This window comes from Cuculus canorus, chromosome 2 (genome assembly GCF_017976375.1).
Source record: "Cuculus canorus isolate bCucCan1 chromosome 2, bCucCan1.pri, whole genome shotgun sequence".
Taxonomy (NCBI): Eukaryota; Metazoa; Chordata; class Aves; order Cuculiformes; family Cuculidae; genus Cuculus; species Cuculus canorus.
In genome coordinates this window covers 61,571,301-61,598,734 of record NC_071402.1, presented here as the reverse complement: position 1 = coordinate 61,598,734, position 27,434 = coordinate 61,571,301, and the positions used below count along the sequence as shown (strand labels likewise).

The 27,434-nt window shown below is 39.9% G+C and overlaps 1 protein-coding gene across 4 annotated transcripts; it reads left to right on the top strand.

The window, feature by feature from the left end:
• The first annotated feature begins 185 nt into the window (after positions 1-185).
• Positions 186-27,373, top strand: FBXO15 (F-box protein 15). Of its 4 annotated transcripts, none has more exons than XM_054060356.1 (10): positions 186-206; positions 3,830-3,949; positions 5,805-5,909; positions 9,953-10,195; positions 10,478-10,687; positions 12,570-12,699; positions 15,073-15,155; positions 17,174-17,319; positions 23,766-23,890; positions 26,125-27,372. In XM_054060356.1, the coding sequence occupies exons 2-10, from the start codon at positions 3,918-3,920 to the stop codon at positions 26,392-26,394; spliced, it is 1,344 nt and encodes a 447-aa protein (XP_053916331.1). In that variant the 5' UTR covers positions 186-206; positions 3,830-3,917; the 3' UTR covers positions 26,395-27,372. The 4 variants fall into 4 exon arrangements, with proteins under 4 accessions (XP_053916331.1, XP_053916328.1, XP_053916329.1 ...); XM_054060353.1 differs by lacking the exon at positions 186-206 and adding an exon at positions 1,391-1,493; XM_054060354.1 differs by lacking the exon at positions 186-206 and adding an exon at positions 1,875-2,015.
• The last annotated feature ends 61 nt before the right edge of the window (positions 27,374-27,434 follow it).

Here is a 27,434-nt window from a genome sequence, read left to right as displayed (position 1 = left end):
GCTGGGAGCCGTAGTTTGAGGAGCTCCCTCCTGCGCCCGCCGCTGGCAGCGGCTCCCGGCGGCCAAACTACAGCGACCGCCGAGCCGCGCGGGGCACCGACAGCGCCGCTGCCCGGGCCGGGGCACCGCTCCCCGCCGGCCCCAGCGCACCGGTGTACGCTGTGTTCTTTCAATTTGCTCTTTTTTTCCCGATCTCACACACATAGGTGCGTGCTCCCCTGCGGGAAACAATCAGGGGTGAAATAGTGCAAAATACAAAGTCTTCGAAACAAAGGCAATAGTATCAATAGAATACTTTGCGTTGGGGGGGACCTGAGCCGGCAACGTGCGCTCGCAGCCCAGAAGGCCAACTGTATTCTGGACGCTCATTCGGAAAAATTCGTTCTTGGGAAGGATTGTTAAGCCCTGGTGCAGGCTGCCCAGGGAGGCGGTGGAGTTGGCATCGCTGGAGGTGTTTCAGAGTTGTGCAGATGCAGTGCTTGGGGACATGGTTTAATCATAGAATCATAAAATGGGGAACTTAAAGATCATCTAGTTCCAACCCCCTTCCCATGGGCAGGGACATCTGCCACTAGATCAGGCTGCCCAAGGTCCCATCCAGGCTGGCCTTGAACACCTCCAGGGATGGGGCAGCCACAGCTTCCCTGGGCAACCTGTGCCAGTGCCTCACTATCCTCACTGTGAAGAATTACCTCCTTATGCCTATCTAAATCTGCCCCTCTGCAGTTTATACCCATTGCCCCATGTCCTATCACTACAAGCCTTTATGAACAGTCCCTCCTCAGCTTTCTTGCAGCCCCTTCAGGTACTGGAAGGTCCCTATAAGGTCTCCCCAGATCCTTCTCTTCTCCAGGCTGAACAACTCTCGCAGCCTGTCCTTGTAGGGAAAGTGCTCCAGTGCTCTGATCATCTTTGTAGCCCTCCTCTGAACCCTTTCCAAAAGTTCCATATCCTTCTTATACCATATCCTTCTTATATTGAGGATTCCAGAACCGGACACAATACTCCAAATGAGGTCTCAGAAGAGCAGAATAGAGGGACAGAATCACTTCTCAGTTCCTGCTGGCCATGCTTCTTTTGAAGCAGCCCAGGATACAGTTGGCCTTCTGGGCTGCGAGCACACATTGCCGGCTCACGTTGAGCTTCTCATCGACCAGCACCCCCAAGTCCTTCTCTGCAGGACTGCTCTCAATCACATCATCCCCCATCGTGTACTGAAATCGGGGATTGCCCTGACCCAGGTGTAGGAGCTTGCACTTGGTCTTGTTGAACCTCATGAGGTTCGCACAGCCCCGCTTCTCCAGCCTGCCCAGGTCCATCAGGCTGTGACCTAGCGTGAGGGTGGGCCTGGCAGCGCTAGCTTTACGGCCGGATGATGCTCAAGGTCCCTCCCCAGCCATGGCGCTCCCCGCCCGCAGAGGCCGCGGGGCGATGGCGGTGGGGCGCGGGCGGGCGCTGCGTGGCGGGGGCGGCGCGAGTTCCCCCGGCGACAGGTAACGAGCGGCCGCCCCGCAGCCGCCTGAGCAACTGCTGCGCGGGGAGGGATGGTCGGTTCCCCGCAACTCCCATCGCTCTGCCGGGAAAACCCTTCCACCCGCTCCTTCCCTCCCTCCCTCACTTCCTTTGTCCCTTCCTTCCTCCCCTTCTCCCTTTTTCCCTCCCTTCCTCCTTTCACTCCTCCCTCCACTCCCTCCCTACTCTCCTTCCTCTCCCTCCTTCCTTCCCTTCCTCTTTTAGCCCCTTCCCTCCTTCTCTTACTCCTTCCCTACCTTCCCTCCCTCCTGTCCCTCCCTCTCTTCACCTCTTCCCTTCTTTCCTTCTCTCCCTTCTTTCCCTCTCACCCCTCTTTCCCCTTTCCTTCCCCTCTTTCCCTTTCCCTATTTCCCAATTCCTTTCTTTCTTTCCCTCTTCCTTCTCCTCTTTCTCAATTCCTTCCCCTCTTTCCCTCTTCCATCCCCTCTTTCCCTCTTCCTTCCTCTCCTCCCTCATCTCCCTCCTGCTGGCCCTATGGAGAGGTATGTCGTGGTAGAGGTGATGCGCCTTGCAATGTGGAATACAGCCATTTCCAGGTGTATGGAAGGGCTATGTTGAACACACTGTTTTCTGCCTAGGTAGTGAGGCTTAAACTTGTGTGTGTTCTTGAGCTTAGAGGCAGAAGTGTAAGAGACCTTATTACTCTCTACAACTACCTGAAAGGAGGTTGTGGAGAGGAGGGAGCTGAGGACAGGACAAGTGACTGAGGACAGGACAAGGGGGAATGGCCTGAAGCTCCGCCAGGGGAGGTTCAGGCTGAATATCAGAAAAAAATTCTTCGTGGAAAGAGTCATTGGGTACTGGAACAGGCTGTCCAGGGAGGTGGTCGAGTCACCTTCCCTGGGGATGTTTAAGGAAGGGGTGGATGAAGTGCTTAGGGACATGATTTAAGGGAGTGTTAGGAATGGTTGGACTCGATGATCCAGTGGGTCCTTTCCAACCTGGTGATTCTAAGGGGCAGTAGCCTGACTACAGAGTACTAGCTAGCTCACTGACTAAGGTATACCTGTTCAGGGTGCTTAGGCCTTTGTAATAAAAGGGAAGATTTCAGTGTGGAAGGTGTCATCAGCTTAATTCTTATGGTATAGGTTCAGCTTCCAAGAGTTTAAAGCACCAGTCTTGGAAGCACAGTTGAGAAAGTGTTTTTTGGCTGATCTATTTGTACAGCCTTGGTTTTCATAGTTGTTTCATCCCCCCTGTTTTTTAGCCTTTAATAATACCATTTGGCCTTTAAAAATACTTTAAAAAAGTCTTTAGAATTATTAGCTGAGAAAAAAACCCAACAACACCCCCCAACGTTGACTGGTTGCTTAGAAACCTGGAGTGAAACCCAGAGAGAAGACCAGGTGTCAACAAGTCAGCTGGCATTACAAACCATGGCTAATAGACTGTATGGGGAGCTCTGCCTGCTGTGTAGCATCAATGATTATGAGGTGTAAGGATTTGATTAGGACTGAAACTCCATCTGAATATTTCTGTGTGGTTTAAAGATTTTATTTGTAATTACATCTTATAAAGTTCTTACTATCAGAAAACTTTGAAAAAATGTGTGGCCAGTTGGACTGTAAGAATTTGTGTTAAAAATATGCAAAGTGGCATTCTTTAGTAAGAGAAAGTAATTTGTGTCCAAATTGTTATTTGTTAATGAACAATACAATCATTGATACCCATCCTGCCTGTTAAACTAACAGTTGTCTGCAGAGTTGCTGTTATTTTAGTAGGGAAAATCTGAAATGAGGAAAAAAAAAAAAAGAAAAAATACTTGTTTCACATATGATTCTGTTGCATAGTCAAGGAAATTATTTGTAAGTCTTGTCAGTTTTTGAGAAAGTTTTGAAGTATTGCTTTATTTGAGATCTTTTAATACCTTAGCAAAGCTGGGTGGCTCAAAACCATCTCTGGAGCGATGTTGCAAAATGGAGGATTAATCAGTGAGTTTGACTTAATACAGAGGTCTGCTTGGAGCTTGATTATGGTGGTCACAGTGGTCCAGCTGTCTGACGTTAATAAATCTACCAGATTCGAACTGATTTGGTGATGTGATACTGTAGTCTTCTAATGGCTATGAGAGATGAATCATAGAATAGACACCTGTGAATTTAAATCTGACATCTTCCTGATGTCAGATATTTTAACTTGGTGATAACTGTTCATATTTGTGAGCTGATAACAATGAGTTACCACGTGATGTATTCCCTGAACCCTGTCTCAATTGAGATGTGGTGCCTAGGTGTGCACAATATGCAGATATCTTCATTTCGTGGTGATGTGAGTCCTAACAGCTTTTCCTTTCTAGAAATAGGTCAAGGAGCTTTGCTGCCAGGCCCAGGGAACATTTTGAAGCTGTAAATGCTGGAATTAAAAGTTTGTATTTGACACCTCCCATGAAACCAAAATGTTGTTTGCGCCTTGAGAGGTGAGTACGTATAGTTTAGGGGTTGGAGGACACACTGTAAACCATCTTTTGATTACTTATCATTATTATGTTCATATCTTGGAGCTTTCAGTGTCAGATGTTTTGGGTTGAAAAGAAGAGATTTGCTTTCCTGGCCTACTTTGTGATCCTGCGTTGACCTTGTAATGTTTTCAAGCATGGTTTTCCCTTGCCTCCTTTTCTAAGTTCCTGTGAAGTATGTAGGATTTCCAAGTTATACAAACCCTTCAGCAACTCCTTTGCAAATCATAGGCAGTGATGTTCCCTGAGAATAAAAATTGCTGCAGTATTACTTCAGTAAAACCCTGTTTTGAATTAAACTTATAATGTTTATCTTGATGCTTATTGCTTTGTATAGAGAGACTTAGGATGGTGGAGTGGGATGAGGTGGGGAGAGATAAAGTGGCTACTACACATTTGCTGCAAGTAATGTTTCCCTCCCTGTTTGAGAGTGAAAGAACACTTTCAATATAATAATAACACTTTCAATAATATAATTAATCTTCTTTGGGTTTTTTTTTAACATTTTGTAGCTTCCTGTGTAGCTGTTTCTCTGTTTTCCATTGGATGGCCAGTTCAATCCCTTATGTTGGTAGTTTGGTGTGAAAGATGAGAAAAAAATTTCCTTTCTATCACCTTCCTTCAAAGAAAAAAATAATATGGTTGTAAAAACTACATGGTTGAGAATTCTAAATCAAACATATTATTTTAGCTAATTTACAGCTTTTTGAAGGATCGTTTCTAAATTCTCTTTGGAATAAATGCCCTAACTGCTTTGGGCTTAGACTGTGAGTTATTTCATATAAGAGCTGCAAGTTTTGGCACAGTTGCCTCTGTTAGTGCAACTAAGATTCTGAGTTTTAATACGAAGCTTAGAGTATTGGCATTGTTGTCATTCTATGCTTGAAAGGTATACACTTTTGGAGTAAAGTATTATAAATTGGCTAGTGTTGTAAGTGACATAGTGGCACATTGACAAGAGATGTAGCTGAGGTGTTGACTTTCGCAGCTTGTATTTTCAGTGGTGATTTTGATGCTACCATACTATCATGCTGTAAAAATATAGAGTATAAAATACGCTGTTTTTTAAACTCTGCAGTTACCAGATGCTACTCAAAAGGAGATGAGATTTATGTCAAAACAGAAATTATTGTAGCTTGTCTCCAGGTTATGTTGTGCTGCTGTGTTTAGGCCGGCACCTCCATTTCAGGCAGTCTTACAGATGCACAGAAACGTTAATGTTGGTAATTATTAATGTTGCTAATTCTGATTTTGAATTTCACGTCTTTCTGTTGACATGAATGAAAACTGTATGAAACCCCTGAGCACATGTTGCTTGAAGATTTTGATGAGATAGAGCATGATCTTACTGTTTAACTAGGACACTTGTGTCCTGGTACATCCTGAGGCCTGACACCACAGTCAGGAGAAGAGTGAGTACACACAGTTCTAGCAGTGTTGGTGGTTGTGGACTGAGTATTAAAATCATGGTGCAAGCAGTGAGAAACTGATGTTGATTGAGATAGCTTCATGTCAAACACGTTAAAGTTAAAGTTTAGTGAACATGCAAGCCCATAACTTTTCGCATAATTGTGCTGTGCTACTTGAATTGGTTGTAGCGAATTGTTTTGAGCAAATGTTCTAGAGCAGAGGGACAAATCAGAACCCAGATGCTGCAGATTAAGTCTTCAGATGAGTTTTAATTTATGTATTTATAAGCTGTTAGTTTCTACCTTTTTTTGTTTTGCTCTGGTTTGGGGTTAAATTTTTTTTGCAATTGTCCTTTCTGGAGTTTGGAGGCAAGTCTAACAGTATTTCTTTTTCTCTTGTTTTCCAGCATGCCACCAGAAATGCTGCTGAAGATATTTTCCTATTTGGATGCTGTGTCCTTGTTGTGTGTTGGTTGTGTGAATAAGCACTTCTATCATCTGGCCAATGACAAGTAAGGAAAAGGGAAGCATAAGTGCTGGTCTTAATTGTGCAGCAGTTGAGTTTACCTCAGCTATAAGTCTTCCTAATTTAGTTCCACTGATGCCAGAGCACTGATGCATATACCTACTGGCAATTACGCTGCTGAAAATATGCTGCATAGCTCACAGTACAATGTGTTGTATGGAATTCTAGCTGTGCAAGCCCTATTAAGTTTAATGGGAGTTATGAGGCAAAAACTGAGGACAGTGTTTTGAAATGTTTTGATTAGCATTTATTTTGTTGTAAAATTTGCATATATCTGTATTTGCATGCACCTGCACAGGCGCTTTGATTCAGGCAACCCTTTGTGGTGTGCAGCCAGCAGCTTTGTAAAATTGTGATTGCTTACACAGAGTTCACAAATTGCTTCTACCACTTTTGTGAACGGATCTAGAGGAGAGACTCTAGTTGGCATGCAAGAACTAGGATGTCTGGGTATATATATTTTTTTTTTCCTAGGGTTTTGCTGCTTTACTGTTGTCTAATTGAGAAAATGTCTTTCTATATGGGAAGTTCCTCCATCTGGTATTCATCCATTTCTCACTTATTTGCCAAGACCTGTACAGTGAATCAGTTAACATTGGCACTGACACCTTTAGAACTGACAAATTTAAAGAGAAGGCCATAATCCAGATTTATTTTTTGAGGCTGTCAGCAGGTGCATGTAGATAAAAATGGCGTAGTTGACACAAATTACATATCTTAATATGAGTTTTCCACTTCAGCATAGTAAGGTAGGATAAAATCATTGTGGCTGTTCAGGGAGAGCTGATTCATCTGTCTTCATCTCAGCAATGTCTGTTTCCATTTTCTAATCTTGACAGATTGCTGTATGTGCACAAATGAGGTTTGAGTAGGAGATACTTTCCCTTACCTAGGAGACTGACTGGTTCGGTGGGACCAGGTCACTTCTTCCGACTAGATTTTTATGGACCTTCTTGAGTTCCCTGAACCTTTTGATGGCTTTACAGAAGTTTTAATTGAAGTCTCTGCATATCTCTGTGGCAGATCTTGGATTTTTTGGCAGGGTATCTTTTTCGGGATATTTCTGCTGTCCTGGATGTGTGGGATGCTGTCCTTCGTGCAGCAGGACCATCAATCTTTTATCATGATATATATGTGCTGCCTAATGCTTTGCTTTTTCTTTGGGCTCTTTTGAGTAACGTCTGCGCTTGAACAGTACCCTGGCATTGATATCTTCAACATAACTGTTGAAGGCAGGGAAATATTTCTGACCCCACATTCTGCACCAGCCCTGTCCCAGCACGTGGCATTTCTCCAGCCTTCCTGTCATGCAGTGAGAGAAGCTCACATTGATGGTCTGTCTGAAAGCCTGAGGGTTTTGACCACCAGTTGAAAGGGCTTGTATGAGCGGAAGGGAGAAGCCGGAGCACAGGACACTATCTTTTGTGCCTTGCCCAGATGTTTGTGGTGTTGTGGTCAGGTGATGACGGACAATGCTGTGTGTCTGATTCTGGCATTTGAGTTAGCAGAAAGAGGCTGGGTTGGCTGCTTATAACAGTCTCCAATAAGAGGCCTTAAGATGGGTATTATACTTTTGAGGCATAAGTGGCACATATTCTATTGTGAAAGAGGCATATTGATGGTTCTCTGTTGAATGCCTTTTTGATTTGTTTACCCTGAATTCTTCAGAAATTGAGGGTGAAGGGGCAGTGATACCTTCCTAAACACTTGTGATTCCAAGTACTGCCTTTTCTTTCTTCTGCCTCCCTGCCCTGACTGAAATTTTGGGTTTCTCGAACTGTTTTCTCATATGCTTGCACAATGCTCTTTGGGAAAAGGAAGGAGTAATATGTAACTGAGAGTGAGAAGGGTGGAGGGTATTGGTGGCAAGTCTGTCTTTGTTCAACTCGCATTGTCAGAGACTGTACCTTCAAAATGCAGAAAATGCCTAGTACTAATCCCTGTCCTTTCAGCATCATGCAGCCAGATACTGAATATCTCTCCTCATGAAAGAAAGGATGTCTCTCTTTGTAGGCGGGTTCTAGTTAACAGTAGAGGGTTATAGGAGAACATCTCACTGGGCTTTTTAGGCTGAATTAGTTTCCCCTGATGATGGTCTGTCAAGGACATCTCTCTGCTGTTTTCATCATCCTGCAATTCTTAGCTGTCTTGGAGTTAAGATTTTCCTCCCTTCATCAGAAATGTTTTATACTGTCTGATAAATGTGTTACCTTTTAGTTTTTGATCTCAGAATTGAAGTATCTTAGATTTTTTTTTTACTTATGAGATTGTACTTATGGCCCCTCCCTGGCCCCAATTCTGAGAAAGGAAAGTCGGAAACCCCCCTTTACCAGTCATAGCAGCTTATAGGTCTGTGTGCTTTAAACAGCTTTGACTCAAAAAATGGCCGTGGGAGATTGTACATATATCAGCGGAGCAGCAGGCTGGAAGGTTTGTGCAAAATTCCTGAGTACGTTTGCATCAATAACAAAGAGTCTGGCTCTCAGCTTGTGGGGACTTGCTCTCAGCAGCTGATATACTCAGAGTGGTTTTCGTGGGTAGGAGGCATTGTGGGATGGATTCCGTCTTTTAATGCTTTAAGGAGGGGAAAAATGCATTACAAAGCATGTTAGTGTAAGTTTGCCCGAGGATAAGTGTGGACTGGTAAAGGTAATCTTGCTCATAAATGGTAGAGAATTTCTCTTGAATTTGTGTCTGTTGCTATTCATTTTCTTTAATGTGGTTATGTAGGCTGTGTGGCTAGCACTTTAAAATTAGAAAGCTTATTGGAAACCTTTATTCACAGATTGTTGTTTGAATTTTTCTAACTTCTGGTATTCAGTATTCCCTGTTCTCTCCCAGAGATACTAGGGTGTGGGGGTGGAAATGTGAGCTCATATTTTGCCTAACAGAAAGAGGTGAATCCATCATTTCTGTTGCATATTTCTTTGATCTCTTCAAAAAGACATCTTTTGTCTGAGCTTTTCAAAATAGAGTGCAAAACAGATTTACATGACAGTGGTACCACCACCAAACATAGGTGATTCGTCTGTGTCTGTGTGAGAAAATTGAGGTGTTCAGATTATCTTTGTTGAGTAAAAGGTATTAAAACACTTTTTGTTGCACTAGCTAATTTTTCGTAAGAGTGACACATGATTATTTTGGGGTGGAATTTTCAAAAGTAATTGCTTAACCTTTTACTAGCTTCATCCTGGGTCCTATATTTTCAGGAAGACAGGTAAGTCTTACCTTGTCTTTGTTTTCTCAGGATAAGTTTGTCTCAGATATGCAGTGGTGTGGGTTGTGCTTTGTTTTTTTTTTTTGGCTTTCTGTTTTCTAATCTGCTTCGATGAGTTTAAGGGAGAAACTGTGAAGGAAGTAGCAGCATAAAAGCAAGGAAGGCAATTTAAAAACCACATTCTGTGATGTGCTACTGAGAGGTATAAAACAGTGGGAAGTTCCCAGTAGCTAATGATTCTACATTCTAGAGCACTAGTCAAATATTTTCACGTTTTCTGCATATGTAGTGGAGAAGTTTAGCAACCTCATTGGCATATTGTAAGAATTAAGTAAATAACTTATCTTTTTAATTTTGGGTTTTTTTTTTTTTCCTGTTGTAGAGCCGAAAGTCATAAGTGGCTATCACCTGGTGTGCGTGATATAATCCAGAACAAGGAATGTGCTCAGATATTCCACATTCTTTGACTTAGCCTAGTAAGCCCATGAGAAATGCTGACGTCTAGCATCTTTTGGTTCCTAAGCCCTCCTGTTTGCACCATGGGAACTAATGTGATACGAGCTGTTGAAAGGTCAAAATAGGGAAAAGTGTACAATTCTGCCTTTGCATTTTCTTGACTAGTACCTGGGAGGCTAGAGTTTCTGGTCTTCTAAAAACTTAGATCTACATAAAATCCAGTTTGCTGATAATCTAGGACTTTATGTTTTTCTGCTAATATGCTCTGTGGTAGCCGAGATCTGCATATAAGAATAATTAAGTAACTCTTCTTGAAATTTATGTGGTTTTCCTCTTTATTCTGTTTTTATTTTCAGTGGAATCTGGCTGAAAATCTATTCCAATTGTTTTCAACCAAAAAAGACAATTTGGGCAACAAACTCTGAACAAACAGAAACTGTTTCCTTGGGCTATGCAGCTTTACATAATAGAAAGCCTGGGTACTGGAAGAAAGAATACATCTTCAAGCAAATAGCTGCTGTCAAAACTAGAGTAATGCAACTTGTTAAACCTGTAGATCCTTATACAGGTCTTCCATGTAGAAACAGAGAAGCTATAAAGTAAGCAATGCCTTATCATAGAAGATGTTTACTCATGAACAGTGTACAGAATATTAATGGATTTGGAAATGCAGAGGGAATATGGAAATAGAGCTATAAAGTGCATTCCGTAACTGGAAGATATGGTGGTAGCCTGTAAACGATCTAGCCTGAGAAACATAAGTAGCAGTAGAATTTTCAGTAGAAATTTAAAAATTCTGTTGGAAGCATAGTTTGTTTTGTCACTTTGAGAATCTTTTTTTTGTTTTTTAAAACACTCTCCTCTCAATTCCTAAATAACAGAGCCTTTGGCTTGAGCTGGATAATTGTTCTGAAAGACAAAAATGGAAAGGAATATGTAATAAAAAAGGCAAAGCTATCATTTAAGGACACATCTGTGACTATACGTTGGCATAGTATGAATTGGCCATGCTTGGACATCCTGTCAACCCTAAAACTATTTGGAGTTACACCATTGTTTCCTGACCAAAGCAGACCTTCCAGCAAGGATGGGTGAGTTTTAACACAGAATATTTTAGCGAGTTTTGGTCTTACTGATTGGTCATGTGTCTGTAGGAGCTATCTAACCTTGGTTTGACTTAACAATTCTTTCTCAGAAAGCCTCTCTGTAGTATTCCAAAACTTATGTCCTTCTGTTCATTGGTAGAGCTTTTTAGCAAGAAATAGATATAATCCAGCAAGTTATGACATTAATTAGTAGGTTCATGTAGCTATGTAGTTGCTGGCATGCAAGATACGGACTGATGGGTCCTACCTGGGAAAGCTGAATGTAAGACATACATATAAATGAGCATGAAACAAACATGTAAATCTAGGAGAATTTAGTGTCACACATTTAGATTGGAATAGTTCATCAACATGGCTAAAATTAGGTAATGTATTCTGCCAACATTTATTTTTTTCTGTCTGATAGGTGTGTATGTCAGTTTAGGGAACTTGGTGTCCATGTGTACATGCATAGAAATAAAAATAGTCTGCAGCACAAGTGGGGTAGCTGTTGTTTTGTAACTTAAATGTGCACAGTCTCGTGTTTATTCAGAGAAAAGGTGCTCAAATTATGTGTTTGAGGTATGTATTTAATTGCTGTCAAGGAGTTTTCCACGTGTATGTGTCTTATGTGTGGTTTTTGTTTATGCGGTATCAGCTACGTACTTCTTACACAAAACTCCTAGCAGTAGAGTGCTGAAAAGAGAGTATTGTTTACCTATGCAAAAGATGGTTCGACAAGAAGAAGCAAAGTGTTTGCCTGTAAAAAATTAAGAAAGAGCACCTTTTAGTATGAATCATCTGAACAGCTCAGACGAGAAGTCTTGCAGTCAAATTATGTGGGGAATGTAGTTGCTTGTACCAAGATGATGATCCATATGTAGAAAATGGTAAAATAAAACTTTCAGGCATTAGTGTATTTATTTCACAGAATCGTAAGTTCCTAGAGCTTGTGTGTATTCGTGAAGGTAATGATTTCACAAATGTCAGAATGTTACTCAGAATGTTAAGACTGTAATGAGTTAGGGCAGGGACTTTGGGGAAGTCCCTGTATTTGTACCAGCCTGATTGACTAAAAGATGGAAAGGGTTAGTGTTCGGTTGCAGCCGCAAATCATACAGTTCAAGGTAATGTGATCAAGTTCCTCTCCGTTGCTATTTTCCTAGCAGTGTGCAGTGGTAGGTGACGCTACTGGGGTACCACTGGGAAGTCTAGAAACAGTTTTGAATGTAGTAGCCTAAGTCTGTGAAGTGTTTTAGAAAGAGTTACTTCTCCTTTCTTGATAGGTAATGAAGACTCCGCTTTCTGCTCTTTGTTATGCATCATTAGTCAATAAGAACATCTGTGAAATACAGACTTTAGTTAAAGGGTGTTAGTGAGCTAGATCACTTTAATTACAGGCAAAAATCTATAAATAGTTTTCTGAAAAAGGAAAGCTTCCTCTAAAAACAGATTTTCATTTATTATGAGTACAGATCCGGTCTTTCCTTAGAATGTTGATCCTGTGGAGGAAGAATTTACATTCTTGGTAGCTTGCTTCATAATGACAAATATTCAGTGATTCCATCTAGTATGAACATAGTATTATGAAGTAATTCTGTGGCTATTTTGAAATATTGATCAAGCGTATAATTTTTTTTGTCTTTTAAGTAGTATGTAAGGCCATCCTGTGGTGGCGTTTGCTTCTTTCCCTGGTAGATGTGGAGATCCTGCTATTATGCTCTATTTGTTCAGAAGTAAAATTTATGGCTGTGGCTGCTGACTGTTTTCAAAACCATTTTCATCATGTACTGTTGGTCAGACTTCAGAGTTAAAAATTAAATTAGGCTGAACTTTTACATAATAATGAGAGAGTCTTGCTGCTACATTCTGTATGTTTTTTTCAAAGACCTCATCGACGTTCCTTAATTGCTGAATACCATCTTGCTAACCTGACTGAAAGTAGTGTAGCACTTGGTGCTGATAAGCTTGTCCAGCTCTTTAATCTGAATCCAGGACTCTTAATAGGACTTTGGAAGGTAAGAAAACATTTTGTTTCAATACTTCATTGTGACTTGAAGAAACAGATTCTTTTGCCTTGTACCTTCTATTTGGGTTTTTTTCAGTTGTTATTTTGGGGGAGATGGGAGAGCTGTTTTTTTTTTTTTTTCATAACCTTTGGGTCTTTTCTTTGAAAGAGCTTGTTTAGACTAACAACAAGAAAATACAAGTAGGGACAGCTAGATGATGATTTATTGTATTCTGGAGAGCTGCGGGAGGAGTATCTGTACTTTTCAAAAAAAACCCACCTTTAATTAAGAGAACAGTTATGTATCAAAGTATATTGGATACTGTTTTGATCTTATTTCTGTGTTCAATTGTATTTATTTTGCAATCTTCACATGCCAAAGTTTGATATCCTAAAGACATTTAAAATAGAACAGTTTGAGAAGAGATATGCTTCTTCCCTGGCTTACACCTTGCCCTATCCCCATCACTCAAAGTGATGAATTCTCACGAGGTATCTTTGCTAGTTGTTTCCTTTAATCTACATCACCGGGTAGTTGCATTCTGCTTCAGCAGCGGGAACATTGTAAATTGTGCTCTTTTGGGGATATTCAATTCTTGGTTAAGGAGTGAGTGTCTGTAGGCTATATGTGGAAACGGATGTTCTTAGAGAACAGTGCAGAACATCTAGACTTCTACTCTAAAGGAACATGCATCTTTGCACTGGGGCCTAGGTGTCTGCCTGAAGTTGCACATGGTCAGGTGCTATGGAAGTCTGTCTGCTCTTGGACTCAATTTGGAGGTGCCAGCCCTTTCTTCCGCCTCCTGCCATGTTAATGAAGTAGACATATTATTTGGCACTGGCAAGGAACTTCCCTCATGAAGCCTCTGAACAGCTGCTCTGAGCTGTATGTCACTTCCAGCTGGAAACTTACTCCCTCAGATGTGCACAATCAGCAGAGTAATTCTTAAAAACACAGAAGGAATGTGGAACTCTTGCTTTAAGGTGTCCATCTCATAGAAAAACTGAGACTAGCTGATCTGCATGACCCTATTATGTATGGGTTATCTCAGTCCATGAAAAGCTCCAATAAGTGAGCAGCTGATTTTTTTTGTGTTTTCAGAAGTTTAGTAGATTGGTGCCTCTGTGGTGTTGTCCCTGTGGTCTTGTAAGTGCATAACCCCTTCCCATGCTTGGAAGGAGAACTCTTTCAGCACCTGGAAATTATTCAATCATAACTAATTTCCACAAAATTGTTAAGCATCAAGTGCTTCACTCTGGTATATCTTTTTCCTGCTTACTTTTCTAAACAGCTGTTCTTATTCTCTATGTTGGCAGAGTAACATTAGGCAGGTGACTGTAGATGGGTGTGATAATTGTAAATGCCACACATCTTATTTTTTTATGCATAGCTTAGCCAGGTAACAGAAATTATTGATGCTAATAGTTTTGACAAGTGAGGACAGCTTAGGTGGGCTTTCTGGTATTTGGATGGAGAAAGAGTGAGAGTCTCTATGTCATTGGTAAATCTCTGTCATTATATTTTTTTATAGCTGTAATTTCCACTACAAAAGTAGCTAAGAAAAAAAAAAAAGTTTGAGTAGGGGATGTCATTTTCTGTTTGGTAACCCAGAGAGATGAAAACAATAGTTGCTCACTTTTCAAGACAGTAGTAGACTGCCAGCAGTGAATAATTTTGCCATTGACTTATGTATTTGCAACTGTGGGACTTAAAAATTCATTTTGATTCAGGAAAAAAAAAAAAAGAAGGGCTGAAATCCTAGCATTCTGTGCTCTTGAAATAAGTATATACCTTTTGGCTCTATTTAGTTCTCACATTGAGCTCTGAAGTTTTCTTTGAGCTATATAGGCCTATAGAAGGTTTGTTTTATCTTTTCCCAGGAGCATGTAATCTGAAGACATCTGGGGTTTTACTTTGAAATTCAATAGTTCTTTTTAATAGCTCTGTATTCTTTGCTGATGTTAGTCCTTTCTGAAAACAATTCCTTACATATGAAAATGAACTTGATGTTTAGGTATTTAATAGCTTCCAATAAGGCCTGTTTCATTCTTTTTAGGTATTCGGTTTAAAGTGGTAAGTATAAGCTAGGAAAATACAATTCATGGCTTGCTGCTGATAGCTTTTGCCCTTGCATAGCTTCTTCCCCTCCCTTTCCCCGTAATAAAGAAATGCTATGATCTTTTGTATATATTCTAAACTCTTGTGAAAAGATAGTAGCAGTTCTAGGAGTTCAAGTGTTAAAGCAAGCCATTATTAATGTTATTACAGTAACTGGCAGAGTAATAAGCAGCAGCATTTATCTATGAATTTTAATGCTCAGGAAGACCTTGTGAAACAAAGTGTTTCCAGCTGAAAATACATCTACTTTAATTAACTTTTTAGGAGAAAAATGAAATTGCTTTTGTTACGGCAAGTCTTCATTATTATCAACTTCTTGAGAGAAGCATTTTGGGTTCTGCTACTGTGTAAGTTTTGATTTCTTTGTAAGTAATAAAGATAACCTTTTGAATAAAGCTTTGGGTTTTACAGTTAAAATTGGCTGCTGGTTAGAGGGTTATATTTAGGCAGTAATTAACTATTGTTTAATGTAAACAACAGGTATGGTAACTATGTACAAAGCTGTAGAAGTGTTTTCACAGTAAAATGTTGCCATTGTTATGCTATTAAGGATATAATCATACAAGTGTATTGGTACTTGCTGTTTTGTGAAAGTTAGAAATACACTGCCCATACTTTCTCCCCTCTCACAAGCTGCCTTTCTAGTTCCTCTTCCTATCTGAAAGATGTGGAAAAAAAGGAGACATTTTAGGGAGTAGGAAGATAATCTTCAGCTGTGTAAGAAGGGAGAAAAAAATTTGAGTAAACTGATAAGGTTCTTGCATTTAACTGTCAGTCCTATTGAAAAAATAGCTGGATTTCCTATGTCGTTTTTGTGCATATGTGTATATTGCAGTGTATAATACAGTATCTGTTTATACACTGTAAACTGTTTTAAGAAGATGGAGTTATTTAGCTTTAGAGGATGTTTGGGGGGATTTATTTTTCTCCCAGCCTACACCCTCAGCTTTCTGCTTAAACACTGTTGTACCTACCAGTAGTTTTATGTTTCTGCTATAACTTCATATGGCCCTTTTCATACAGAAAGTAAGACCTGACACCTTTTCCTTTACTACCAAATGGTATCCTATGTAGGAGCTGCTGAGATGCCTCTGGGATTTGGGCTCTTCTGATCTTTTGTGTGCAGTAGTTTCTCTTTTAGGTTAGGCACAGTGAAAATTCTTTAATAACCACGATTCCAGAGGAGTCTGTAGCTAGCTGGCTTTTAGATTTGTAGTTAAGCTGATGCATTTTTTTTTTTTTTTTTTTTGCATAAAAAAGTCCATATTTTGGAGCTTTAAAGTTAACTGCCATATTTTCTGCCTTTAGCTGGAATAGACAGCTGATGAGAAATATTAGACAATATATTCAGCAGCTTAAAAGAAATACAGTGAACTAGAGCTATTTGATTTTCAAAAGCATTAATAAAGGTACAGAAGATACATTGCTGAATAACATCTTTGCTTCAGTCTTTGCTGCTAAAGCGAGCCTTCAGGAATCGCAGACCAGGGAGAATGTCTGGAGAAAGGAAGACTGTCCCTTAGTTGAGGGGGACTGTGTTAGACATCATTTGGGCAAACAGGACCCCCACAAATCCATGGGTCTATGGGATGCACCCATGAGTGCTGAGAGAACTGGCAGATGTTATTGCTAAGCCACCCTCCATTATCTTTGAAAGGTTGTGGAGAACAGGAGAGGCACCTGAAAACTGGAGACAAGCCAGTGCCACTCCAGTCTTCAAAAAGGGCAAAAAATAGGACCCAGGAAACTACAGGCCAGTTAGCCTTACCTCCATCACTGGAAAGGTGGTGGAACAGCTCATTCTGGATGTCATCTTCAAGCATCTGGAGGAAAAGAAGGTTATTGGGAGTGGTCAACATGATTCACCAAGGGAAGATCATGCTTGACTAATCTGATAGACTTCTGTGATGGCACAGCTGTCTGAGTAGATGGGGGAGAGCAGTGGATGTCATCTACCTTGACTTCAACAAGGCTTGCACACTGTCTCCCACAACATCCTCATAGATAAGTTTAGGAAATGTGGAGTAGATGAGTGGACAGTGTGATGAATTGAGAACTGGCCAGATGACAGAGTTTAGAGGATTGCGACTGTCAGCACAGGGTCTAATTGGAAGCCTGTGGCCAGCGGCATCCCCAGGGGTCAGTACGCAGCTCAGTATTGTTCAACATATTCATCAATGACCTGGATGAGGGAGTACCCTCAGCAAGTTTGGATGTTCTGTGAAAGAAGAAAAGTTGTATCTCCTAATAGCTTTCCCCTCCTCTTATAACCTCTCCTAAGGTGATAGTCTCAGTGTAGGGCTGTTTAACTTTTCCTATGAGGTCATTCCTCCTCGCTTAATTCTATTATTATTATTTTTTAAAGTGAATATACCCTTCCACCTAATAAACCTGTATTGGATGATATTGATCCAGAATATGGGCTGCATAACTATGATCTGCACCTTGATATGCATGGCGGAAGCTGGACCTTCCTGTGTGGAACATTCAAGAATCTCTTCTGCAGAAAAGGTAGAGTTGACAGAACAATAATGTCTGTTTTTAAAATGATCCCTGCTGCTGTTATGTTTTGCCTTTTATAATCAGTATCTCTATTTTAAGGGAGAAACTGAAATGGATTTTTGAGAGTAAGCTCTAGTTTTGTTCATTGTGTGACTTCTTTATATCTGTATCGTGTGTTGTGTGGTAGTGTAAGATTGCTCTGTATCAAGTCTGCGTGCTGTTACATTGACATAGTGCTAGGCCTGAGATATAAGTTCTGCAGATTGTCAGGATATTTTATTCTGGTTCAGTGCTGAGTTAATAATGCAGTAGTACAGCTTTTAGTGAAGGCTGATGTTCCTTCCACATGTAAGGTAGAGTGAGTTTGATGTCGCAAATTTTAGAGACCTGTTTCTGTACCGTTCTTCTCAAGTATACTTTAGGTGCATTGACAGATTAAATAATTGTAATCTTAGAATCATTAAAGTTGGAAAAGACCTCTAAGATTGTTAAGTCCAACTGTCAGCCCAACACCACCATGCCTACTAAATTGTTGATTTTCATCCTGAAGTGCCATGCCTGTGTTGAATGCCTGCAGGGGTGGAGACTCCACCACTTCCCAGGGCAGCCCATGCCAATGCTTCACCACTCCTTTAGTAAAGAATTTTTCCTAATACCCAATCTAAACTTTACCTGGTGCAACTTGAGGCCATTGCCTCTTGTCCTGTCACTTGCTACCTGGGAGAAGAGATGAGCACCCGCCTTGCCACAGCCTCCTTTCATGCAGTTGCAGAGGTCGATAAGGTCTTCCCTCAGTCTCCTCCAGACTAAACACCAGCAGTTCCCTCACCCACTCCTCGTGTTCTCCAGCCCCTTCACCAGCTTCATTGCCCTTCTGTGGACACACTTCAGCATCTCGATGACTTTCTTGCAGTGAGAGGCCCAACACTGAACACAGTATTTGACATGTGGCCTCACCAGTGCTGAGTAGAGGGGTGCAATCGCTTCCATACTACTGCTGGCCACACCTTTTCTGATACAAGTCAGGATGCTGGGCACCTGGGCACAGTGCTGGCTTCTGTTCAGCTGGTTATCAACCAGCACTCCCAGGTGCTAGAATACAGATCTCTTTCTGTCAGCAGAGGCAGATTAAAATATTAAACAAAAAAACCACAGTAAATTAATTATTACTTCCCACTTTTTCTGGTAATTGCTAATGAGCTTTCTGTTTCAGAAAATACTGTTTTTGTTGAAGACAGTAGAGGGCACTGTTGTCAGGCTTCAATGTTTCTACAGTGTTGGAACAAATTTCCTCATTGCTTTGTTTTGTGTTTCAATTTCTGTTTGATGACTCCAAGAGCTGTCATTTAGACTGTGGGCTTGTGCACAGTGTGGAGTGTTGTAGGGCTTTGAATATGAAACATACACATTTTCAGATTCCTGAAAAGCTCCAAGCTTGAAATAGAGGAATGAAATAGAGGAAAACTTCAGTGGAATTCTATCCGTGCAGCAATAAAAATCTCTCCTGAGGTGTTGTTCAACACAGGAGTCCTCTTTATACCCTAAAAAATATTCTTATGTGAATTGGCCAGAGAGTTGCATTTTGGGGTTTTTTTTTTTTTTTAAGGGAATATCATACTTTGTTTTCAAAAATGAAAATTTTATGCTCCTAGCAATACAGCTGTACAAGAGAAAGCAATGTGTAGTACACTTATCTTTGTTGGTATCACTTTTTTTGCTGCTTAGAAGCTACTTCTGTTAAAGATTAAGCTGATGTTTATGGAAATCATAGTAAATGTCCAGCAGCTACAGTTGTGAAGCCATCTCACTTTAATAGTTAGAGAATCTGTTTTATGATCACAAGTGTTTTCTGATTTTTTTCAGTTTTGTGTCTTTTAGCTGTGAGACAGCCACTAGATTCTGTGCTCTTGGGACATCAGCCAGCTGAAGCCATGGTTCTACAGACAATAAGCTCATTTGTCTTCTAGTCCTGTGAGAAGGACATGTACTTCCATGTACTTGCACAGTAATTCCTTTTGGAAAATGCTTGATTTCCTCCATAATTTGTGTTCAAAAATGATATAGTGAGGCAGCTTATGGCTGTCTGCTCTCACATATCTTCAAAATACGTTGTTCACTTTGCTCTTCCTGGTAAAAATGATGTTTCTGAATGTGGCCAACAGTATAGGTTTATCCAAGCTGGTTGTATTTCAGCCTTTGTTTTTAGGCTCCATACTGATGACCCATTGTCCCGTTCTCTGACCTCTTGGTAGAGGTCTCCAAGATAGTGCGAGAGTTAGGCTACTTGCATTTTTACGAAATGGAAGTTTTATCATTAAGATGGAGGGCCTCGCTGAGTAGAACTTATAACAGTGTTGCAAAAGACCATCGTATAGACTGTTTTTTAGTAAGAAATGGCTGAACAAGTAGTTTGGAGAATAGAAATGTTATCTTCTGGTATCTTTCTGGTGTGGCAGAAGATATGCTTAAGAATGTAAGTGTGGGGTCCACAGCGGGCTGAGGACCCCTGATTAATGCACCCGGAAGGAGATCATGGGACGGGAAGTGGCAGACAATATAGGACTATGCATGAAAGTAGCACTATCCATTCACAGATTGTTTATGTATAAGCTAATCCAATCATGCGGAGACGCGTGTGTTAATCAAGGGTATAAGAGGCGCGCGTAAGATCAAGCACCGGCCGGTCAGCCCTGTAACCTCAATAAAGAAACTTGCTTCCACATCACCGTGTCGTGTCTCAACAGCGACATGTAAGTACTTATAAACAACGGATTGGGTAAAGACATCTAATATGTAAAAAGTAGCCTAGTAACTGCCTTGTAATAGCTTTGTGATAGGTTTTAAATTTGGGGAGAGGGTGGTCTTGCCTCAAAATAAACAGTATAAAAGCTATGTTTTTCAACAAAGGCTGAACACTTCCCTTCTTGTCAGAAGGAGATGCTCCAGTGACTGCAATCCTGAATAATAAATAAATAATGCCGCTTCACAAGATATGTGCCTCAGTTTACCTATTTGACTCGTGAGCGTTTCTCACGGTAGTGGGAATACTTTCTGTTTCTTAAAATACTCTACCCAATCCAGATTTATTTTAAATTATGAATGTGTCATACCAATTCCCATAACTTGAGACACAGATTAGTTGTCAACTATTATACTGGGGTTTTAATTTTTTATTTGTTTCCATTAGGAAGCTGTCAGCACCCTAGGTTAGCAGAGAATTTATTTGTTCATGTTTAGGTTTTTTTATTCTGTCTGCTTTTTGTTAGTATTCATTAATGTTGTGCTTCATTTTGCTGGTCTATTTTCAATGCTTTCTGCAGAATTCTTAACATTAAATAAAACAAGTTATATCACACTTAATTGAACGAAGTGGTTGGAGTAAACATGGCTTTAGAACTGTTTTTTGTGTTTTTAATACCTGCACTGCAGTAACTAGCTGTATTTTGGCTGATTTTTAGCATTTTATTTTGTGCTTCCTTCCATTTAAACAGAATTGATAATATGGTGTTATTGACAGATAGTGTAGGGTGAATATGATAAATACTTTGGTATTAAGTTGAAGATGTTAGGAAACTTCTCTTGTTTTCAGGAAGCTGTGACAGGCTTTTCATGTGACTCCTAGAAGCCATGAATACTACATCTAGCTTTCCAATAAACAGTCTTGAAATCTATTTGCCTAGACTTTGTAGTCAGATGATAGTCTAAGCTTTGGCTCTTCAGTGTAATTCCTTGTTGATGTAAGTTGATGTGTTGTGCTTACAAAATGTAATGGGGTGATTTTTGTGAGTTTAGCTTTTAGGATTTGTTACTAGAATATCACATCATGTATTTTAAATGTTTCAGCTTGACCTTGAGGATTGATATGCAAGTTTAAATGACCATTTCAGTGTGATAAGGCTGCTTGTTGCCACCAGAATTAGCATTAAGCACAGCTTTACCTGTGAAAATAACAATTGAATTATAGCTTGAAACAAAGACTTGGTTAGCAAAACTTGCTTGGCTTTTAGCTAAAATAAGTGCCTTTGAACTACAGGGCTGTGTGTTCTACATGATATATTTTCTCTGTATTGGTATTTCCTTTGTTTAGAAATATTTGTTCCGTGTATCCTTTACTGATGAAAGGGCTGCTTTGCTGCTATATGTGTCTTCTGTAAACTCTGGACTGTAGGTATTATAAAAGGACAATGAAACAAATACTGGATTCTAGGCTGAAGAAAGCTCTGTCTTATTTGCTTCCTCTGTGTTTCCTTTGATATGTTTAACATAACTTTCTGTGCCCTTTAATTTCCTTTTCTGTTTTTTGACTGGGATGAGGAAGGGGAGATTTCAGTATTTAGCACTTCAGCTTCTTGCAAATTTCTAGGCACACTTTTTTTTTTCTTCTGGATATGAGGACTGCCATGGAGATTTTCTATTTGAAATTATAAAGATTAGAATAAGTAACCCATGAATAATTAGCTTTCGGAGTCCTGATCTGTGTCAACTATTTCTTTTCTGGCTTAAAGTTAAGAAGTAACTTCAGTAGGGGATTTATAATTTACACTTTAGGCAGGTGACCCATCTAGCAGTGCACCAGTTCATGTTATTAATGACGTGCAATAGCAGTGAAGTCCTGGGCTTCGTTACTATATTAACCGCGTGCTTTTTTTGATCTGTAGATACTCTATTAAAATTTTCATTTGTTTTGAGTGAAGGAGAGGGATAGCTGCTTCCATTCAAGCCTGAACTGCAGGTAACTGGAGAGTCCTTTGGGAAAAATATTTGTTGACATACATGGTTTTAAGTCCCTTGTATAAGAGCTGAACTAATTACTTTTTCCTCACTGATTTCTTCACTGCAAGGACAGTGGGTCTCACTGTTTGAAGTAATGCGTTTTCCTTCAACCATACAAAATATTTTATGGTCACAGTCATGTTAGTTCCACTGTATTCATGGTCCTATTCCAGTCAGTGTCTGTACTGAAAGACCTGCTGCTTCCCTCCCTTGTTGTGTGTTGGGCTGTGTTCTCCACACAATAAGTATTCTTTGGACTCCCCACTTGTGAGTGGTGTCTTTCCAGCACTGGTTTGGGGCCAGGCATCTCTTGGGAACTGCTTGGCCCTGCAGTACCGATTGAGAGAATTTTCTGGGCTTCTGTGGTAAACTGTGGGCTCTCTTTCTCTGTCACTTTGCCTCCAGCTGTCTGTCTGCAGCAGCCAAATGGCAAAGGCTGGTGCTGCTCCTTCACACATGCTTTAGATTTTTAACTCAAAGCCGGTCTTTGCTAAGCTGCTTCTTCTATCTTCATCCCCATGCTGCTAGTTGGGCTTGATTAAAGGAGAACGACAGGCAAAATGCTTCTATCTTTCTTTTCACTTTTGCCACTTGCATATTAAACCTCTACAAATGCCTTTATTTGTCATCTTATCATTCAGAGCCTGCTACTGATTCCTAACAAGCTGTATTTTCCTAGGAACTCCTTTTCTCCTTTCCTATCTGTCTCCAGCAAGTGCTAGATAATTAGTTCTGGACCTTTTTTTTTTTTTTTTCCTTTGAGAACTCTGGTGCTTTTGTTTGCTCTTTTAAGAGGGTTTCTCTTCTTCGAGGATATTTATTTAAGGTGTGTCCTACTAACAAATCTGCTTGTGTCATGATGCAATATATCTCTTTTTCTTTTTTTTATTACTTTTAGAGTTGGACATCTTGGTGTACCCCAAAAATTGTAATTAGTCCTTTGGACTCCCTGGATAACTTTCGTCCTCCAATAACAAGGGAGAAAGGAACTGAAAAAATTCAGTCTCTTCTTGGGGGAGAGGAGGACATACCAAAGAAATATGTTTCCTTGTAGTAATAAAGAGAATAACTAAGTGATCTTAATAATTCTGTCAAAAAGTGAAAGTGGGCCTCTGGAAAGCTACTTAAAAAATGAACAAATCGATAATTTAAAAACTCGCTTCAAGTCAAGGTATACTGCTTGTCAGTTTAAGTGATGCAATATTTCCCAGGGGTACTGATAGTTATTCTTAAACCCCGTTATAGAGGGTTATTTGAGATACCAGACAGACTAGAGAAATTTTTTTTTAAAAACCCCTCATAATATGTTTCATTTGTAACATGTTCAGCTTGACTTTTGGGGAGTGGGCAGTAATTTGAGGCATCAGTGGCATGACATTGAAATATTGAACATGGAGTTTAATCCTTGCATCCTTGCATAAATCCTTTAGGTGGCATTCAGATTTTTATACTGAAACATACCATTTTTTTTTTCTAATGTGGATCATGGAATCAAAGCCATGAACTATGACTTAAATTATCTATAATGTGCTGGATATCCAGCTGTTGGTGTATGTTGGAGTTCCTTATTGGTGACCGTGAGGAAACTAAGACATGGAAAGAAGCAGAAAGAAAATTTACGGTGTACTTGGGATTAGTTTGATTTGTAGTAGTGTAATGTTGTGTATTATTAATATTTTCAGATGACATTGAAAATGGATATTTGAGGCTCACAGTTATAAGCTTAAAGGATAATACGAAGCACTTGCCTCTTATTGGGACAGTTGGCTTTTCCTGGGAAACAGATGTGTTTAAAGGCAATGTAAAGGTCAGTCAAATATTTTTTGTTTCTGGAAATGCTTATCTCAAAACAGAATGTTATTTATGCATCTTAGATGTGCTATTTTTAAAAAAAAAAAAAAGCTTTTGTTTGTGGAAGGTAGGTAGGAAAAAAAACCCCTCAATTCAAATATTGCAAACATGATGCAAATTTGGGGGAAAAATGGTTTTATCCTTTCTGTCTTAGACCCATGTGTGATAAACCCAGTGCTTTGTATTAGCAAAGATGCTGTGACTGACCAATAGTGCCTGGAAATCCTGACAGAAAATGTAATGCAGATGTGCATACCACAACCTTGGAGTTATTTGAATTTTGTCCAATGACATTTCTGTGTATGTTTTATAAAAAAAAATGGTTTCTGGAGTACAAATTTAAATACACAGGAAGAAAAAAGCCTCCAGTACTCAAGGTCACTCTGCTTTACTTTTCACAGTTGGGCTTTAATATGCAAGACATCAGATGACAAAACAGTAATTCTTTCATGTTTCAAGTAAATTTCTGTTGTGTAGGTGTGGTCCTACACCTGGGTAGGAGCAATCCCCATTTTCAGTACATGATGGGAGATGATGTGATTGAGAGCAGCCCTGCAGAGAAGGACTTGGGGGTCCTGGTTGATGAGAAGCTCGACATGAGGTGGCAGTATGCGCTTGCAGCCCAGAGGGCCAACCGTATCCTGGGCTGCATCAAAAGAAGCGTGGCCAGCAGGTTGAGGGAGGTGATTCTGCTCCTCTATTCCTCTCTTGTGAGACCTCATCTGGAATACTGTGTCCAGTTCTGGAATCCTCAACATAAGAAGGATATGGAGCTGTTGGAGTTGGTCCAGAGGAGGGCTACAAGGATGATCAGAGGTCTGGGACACCTTCCCTACGACGACAGGCTGCGAGAGTTGGGGTTGTTCAGCCTGGAGAAGAGAAGGCCCAGAGTAGATCTTATAGCGACCTTCCAGTACCTGAAGGGGCTACAGGAAAGCTGGGGAGAGGGCTAGTCATAAAGGCTTGTAGTGACAGGATGGGGGAAAATGGGTACAAACTGGAGAGGGGCAGATTTAGGCTAAACATTAGGAAGAATTTCTTCACCATGAGAATGGTGAGACACTGGCACAGGTTGCCAAGTGAAGTTGTGGATGATCTATCCCTGGAGGTGTTCAAGTCCAGGTTGGATGTAGCCTTGGGCGGCCTGATCTAGTGGGATGTCCCTGCCCATGGCGGTGGGGTTGCAACTAGATAATGTTTAAGGACCCTTCCAACCCTAACTATTCTATGATTCTATGATTGATTCTAAATCTATAGCTTGTATAGTTATTAAATGATCATCAGATTTGGGTTGAATTTTCTATTTTCAGCATAGTCTACAGTAACAAACTTTGGAAAACTGTATGCATCACATCATTACCTCTTATGTTTGTGCCATCTGCTCTGTATTGTTTGATTGAAGCACAGTAGTAGTGAAAGAAATGTTAAAGCAACAGAAGCACAACTATGCAGTATAGTGAAATAAAGCATTCCAGGTTAATATTTTGGCATGCAGTATGTATTGTTGGTTTGCTTATGCTTTTGGAGCATATGATACTCCTGGAAGTAAGGCATATACACAGCATAATTAAGATAATCTGATTCATGTAATGAGTCAGAACTCATGAGAATAGGTAACAGCTGATACTAGCAGTAACACAGAATCCATATGCTTTTAAGGCACATGTGTGAAATCATTGGTTTGCAAGTGCACAAGAACTGGCATCCTGGCTTTAGCTTTATAAAATGATGTAGTTGTGTAGTGTAAAAAAATATTTTCAAGAATTTTTAAGAGGAAGAATAATATGGATGATAGAAAGATATTCCCAACATTACTTGTTGGGAACTGAAGCTTGTAGCCATTCAAAAAGTGCTGTATACCTTTCATTTATAGCTGATGTATAAGGGTAATTGTTGTATGTGTCCGCTGCCCTGGGGGTGGTCTCTTGGAGTATCTTTGCAAACATTGCTGCATTCACTAAATTGAGTTTAAATTTGCAAGGTTGCAATTTTGGCTTCTGTAGGAAAACTGAATAAGTATTTGTTGCTTTGCAGTAGTCAGTGGAGAACTATCAATTATGTTTTGATATTTTAGCCTTCTTACCAAAATTTACTGTCTGTTGAAGTCTTGGTATTTCTCCTAAAATCAGGGATGGATATACCTACTGTGCCATGACATAGAGAATTACTCCCTTCTGCTTGTGTTTGTAGGACTGCTATGTGATGGATGTCTCTCTCTTGGATGAAAATGAAAAGCCCTTCTGGTGTTTCAGTGCCCCAGCCTACATCAGACCATCTTCCAGGGCATGCAGCCTCTTTGACTACATGGGTCATATGTATACCACAGACTATGCAGACTCGGAGGGTAAAGTCTGTTTTGAGTTGGTATGGTTGGAAGAAACAAAGGAGTATTTTATAGTCAATCTGGTGCTTTATATAAGCATCAAAAAGGTAAATAAGTGGTATGGAACAAATTACTGACTAATTTCCTTGCTTTAAGGACAAACAAACGAAAAACCCCACATTAAACTTTTGATGCTTAAAATTGATAGCAACAAGCAAGACTGTTCCTGAAAGTTTTGTTACTGAAAAAAACCTGAAAGGCATGATTGCAATTACGTAATTGTTTTTTAATTGGCATTGAAGGGATTGAAGAGACATGTTGATATAAATTAATGTTTTTATTCTTTGTTGAACGTCCCATGGATAGTCTGTTTCTGGTACTGAGTATATTGAAATTCTTTTTAGGAATATTTTTCTTTATAGGTTTTTGTTGCTATAGTTAATGAATTGCTTCTTGTGAGAGTTATACTGTGAAGATACCTTTCCTTACATAAGCTACACGTTTTTTTGAGAACATTGACTTTTATGCCTAGTAGTAAAACAGCATGTGTGCTGTTCCCTTCAGATTCGTTAGAGTATTATTGGTAAATAACAGGTTTTGACAGGTTTTGTTAAATGCAGAAACACTCTTTTTCAGAAAATACTTCACTTATATGTGTTGTAGTAGAGGATCTAAAAGGCAGACAGAGAGTCACAGATATCAACAATAAGTCAGTTAAGGCATTTCTCAAGAAAATCACATACTAATTGCTTATGAAATTTCTTCACATTTTGGGTTGTACTGTTTTCCCATGTTCTAACCTTCAGGTTTGAGCCTAGATACTTGCCTCATGTATTGCCTTATGACTAAGTGTCTTAATTATTAACACAGCTGAGCTCATGTCTGCTCTTACTGAATGTACATAACATTGAGATTTTTTGGAAACAATGCTTCTCTGACACCATTTATCTACCAATAAATATTCATATAAAAATTGAATGTCTGTGTCTGATGGTTCAGTTCCCTGAAGAAACTTCAGGACCAAATCTTCTACTCCATGTATAAAAAAAAAATGAATTACATGATACTGGGGCTCCATTGTCAATACGTAGTGTGTTACAAACCACAGAAAATTTGTGTAGTTTCACAGTACTCTGTGAAGAAAAAAAGCACAACTATATTGTTGACTTCTGTGACT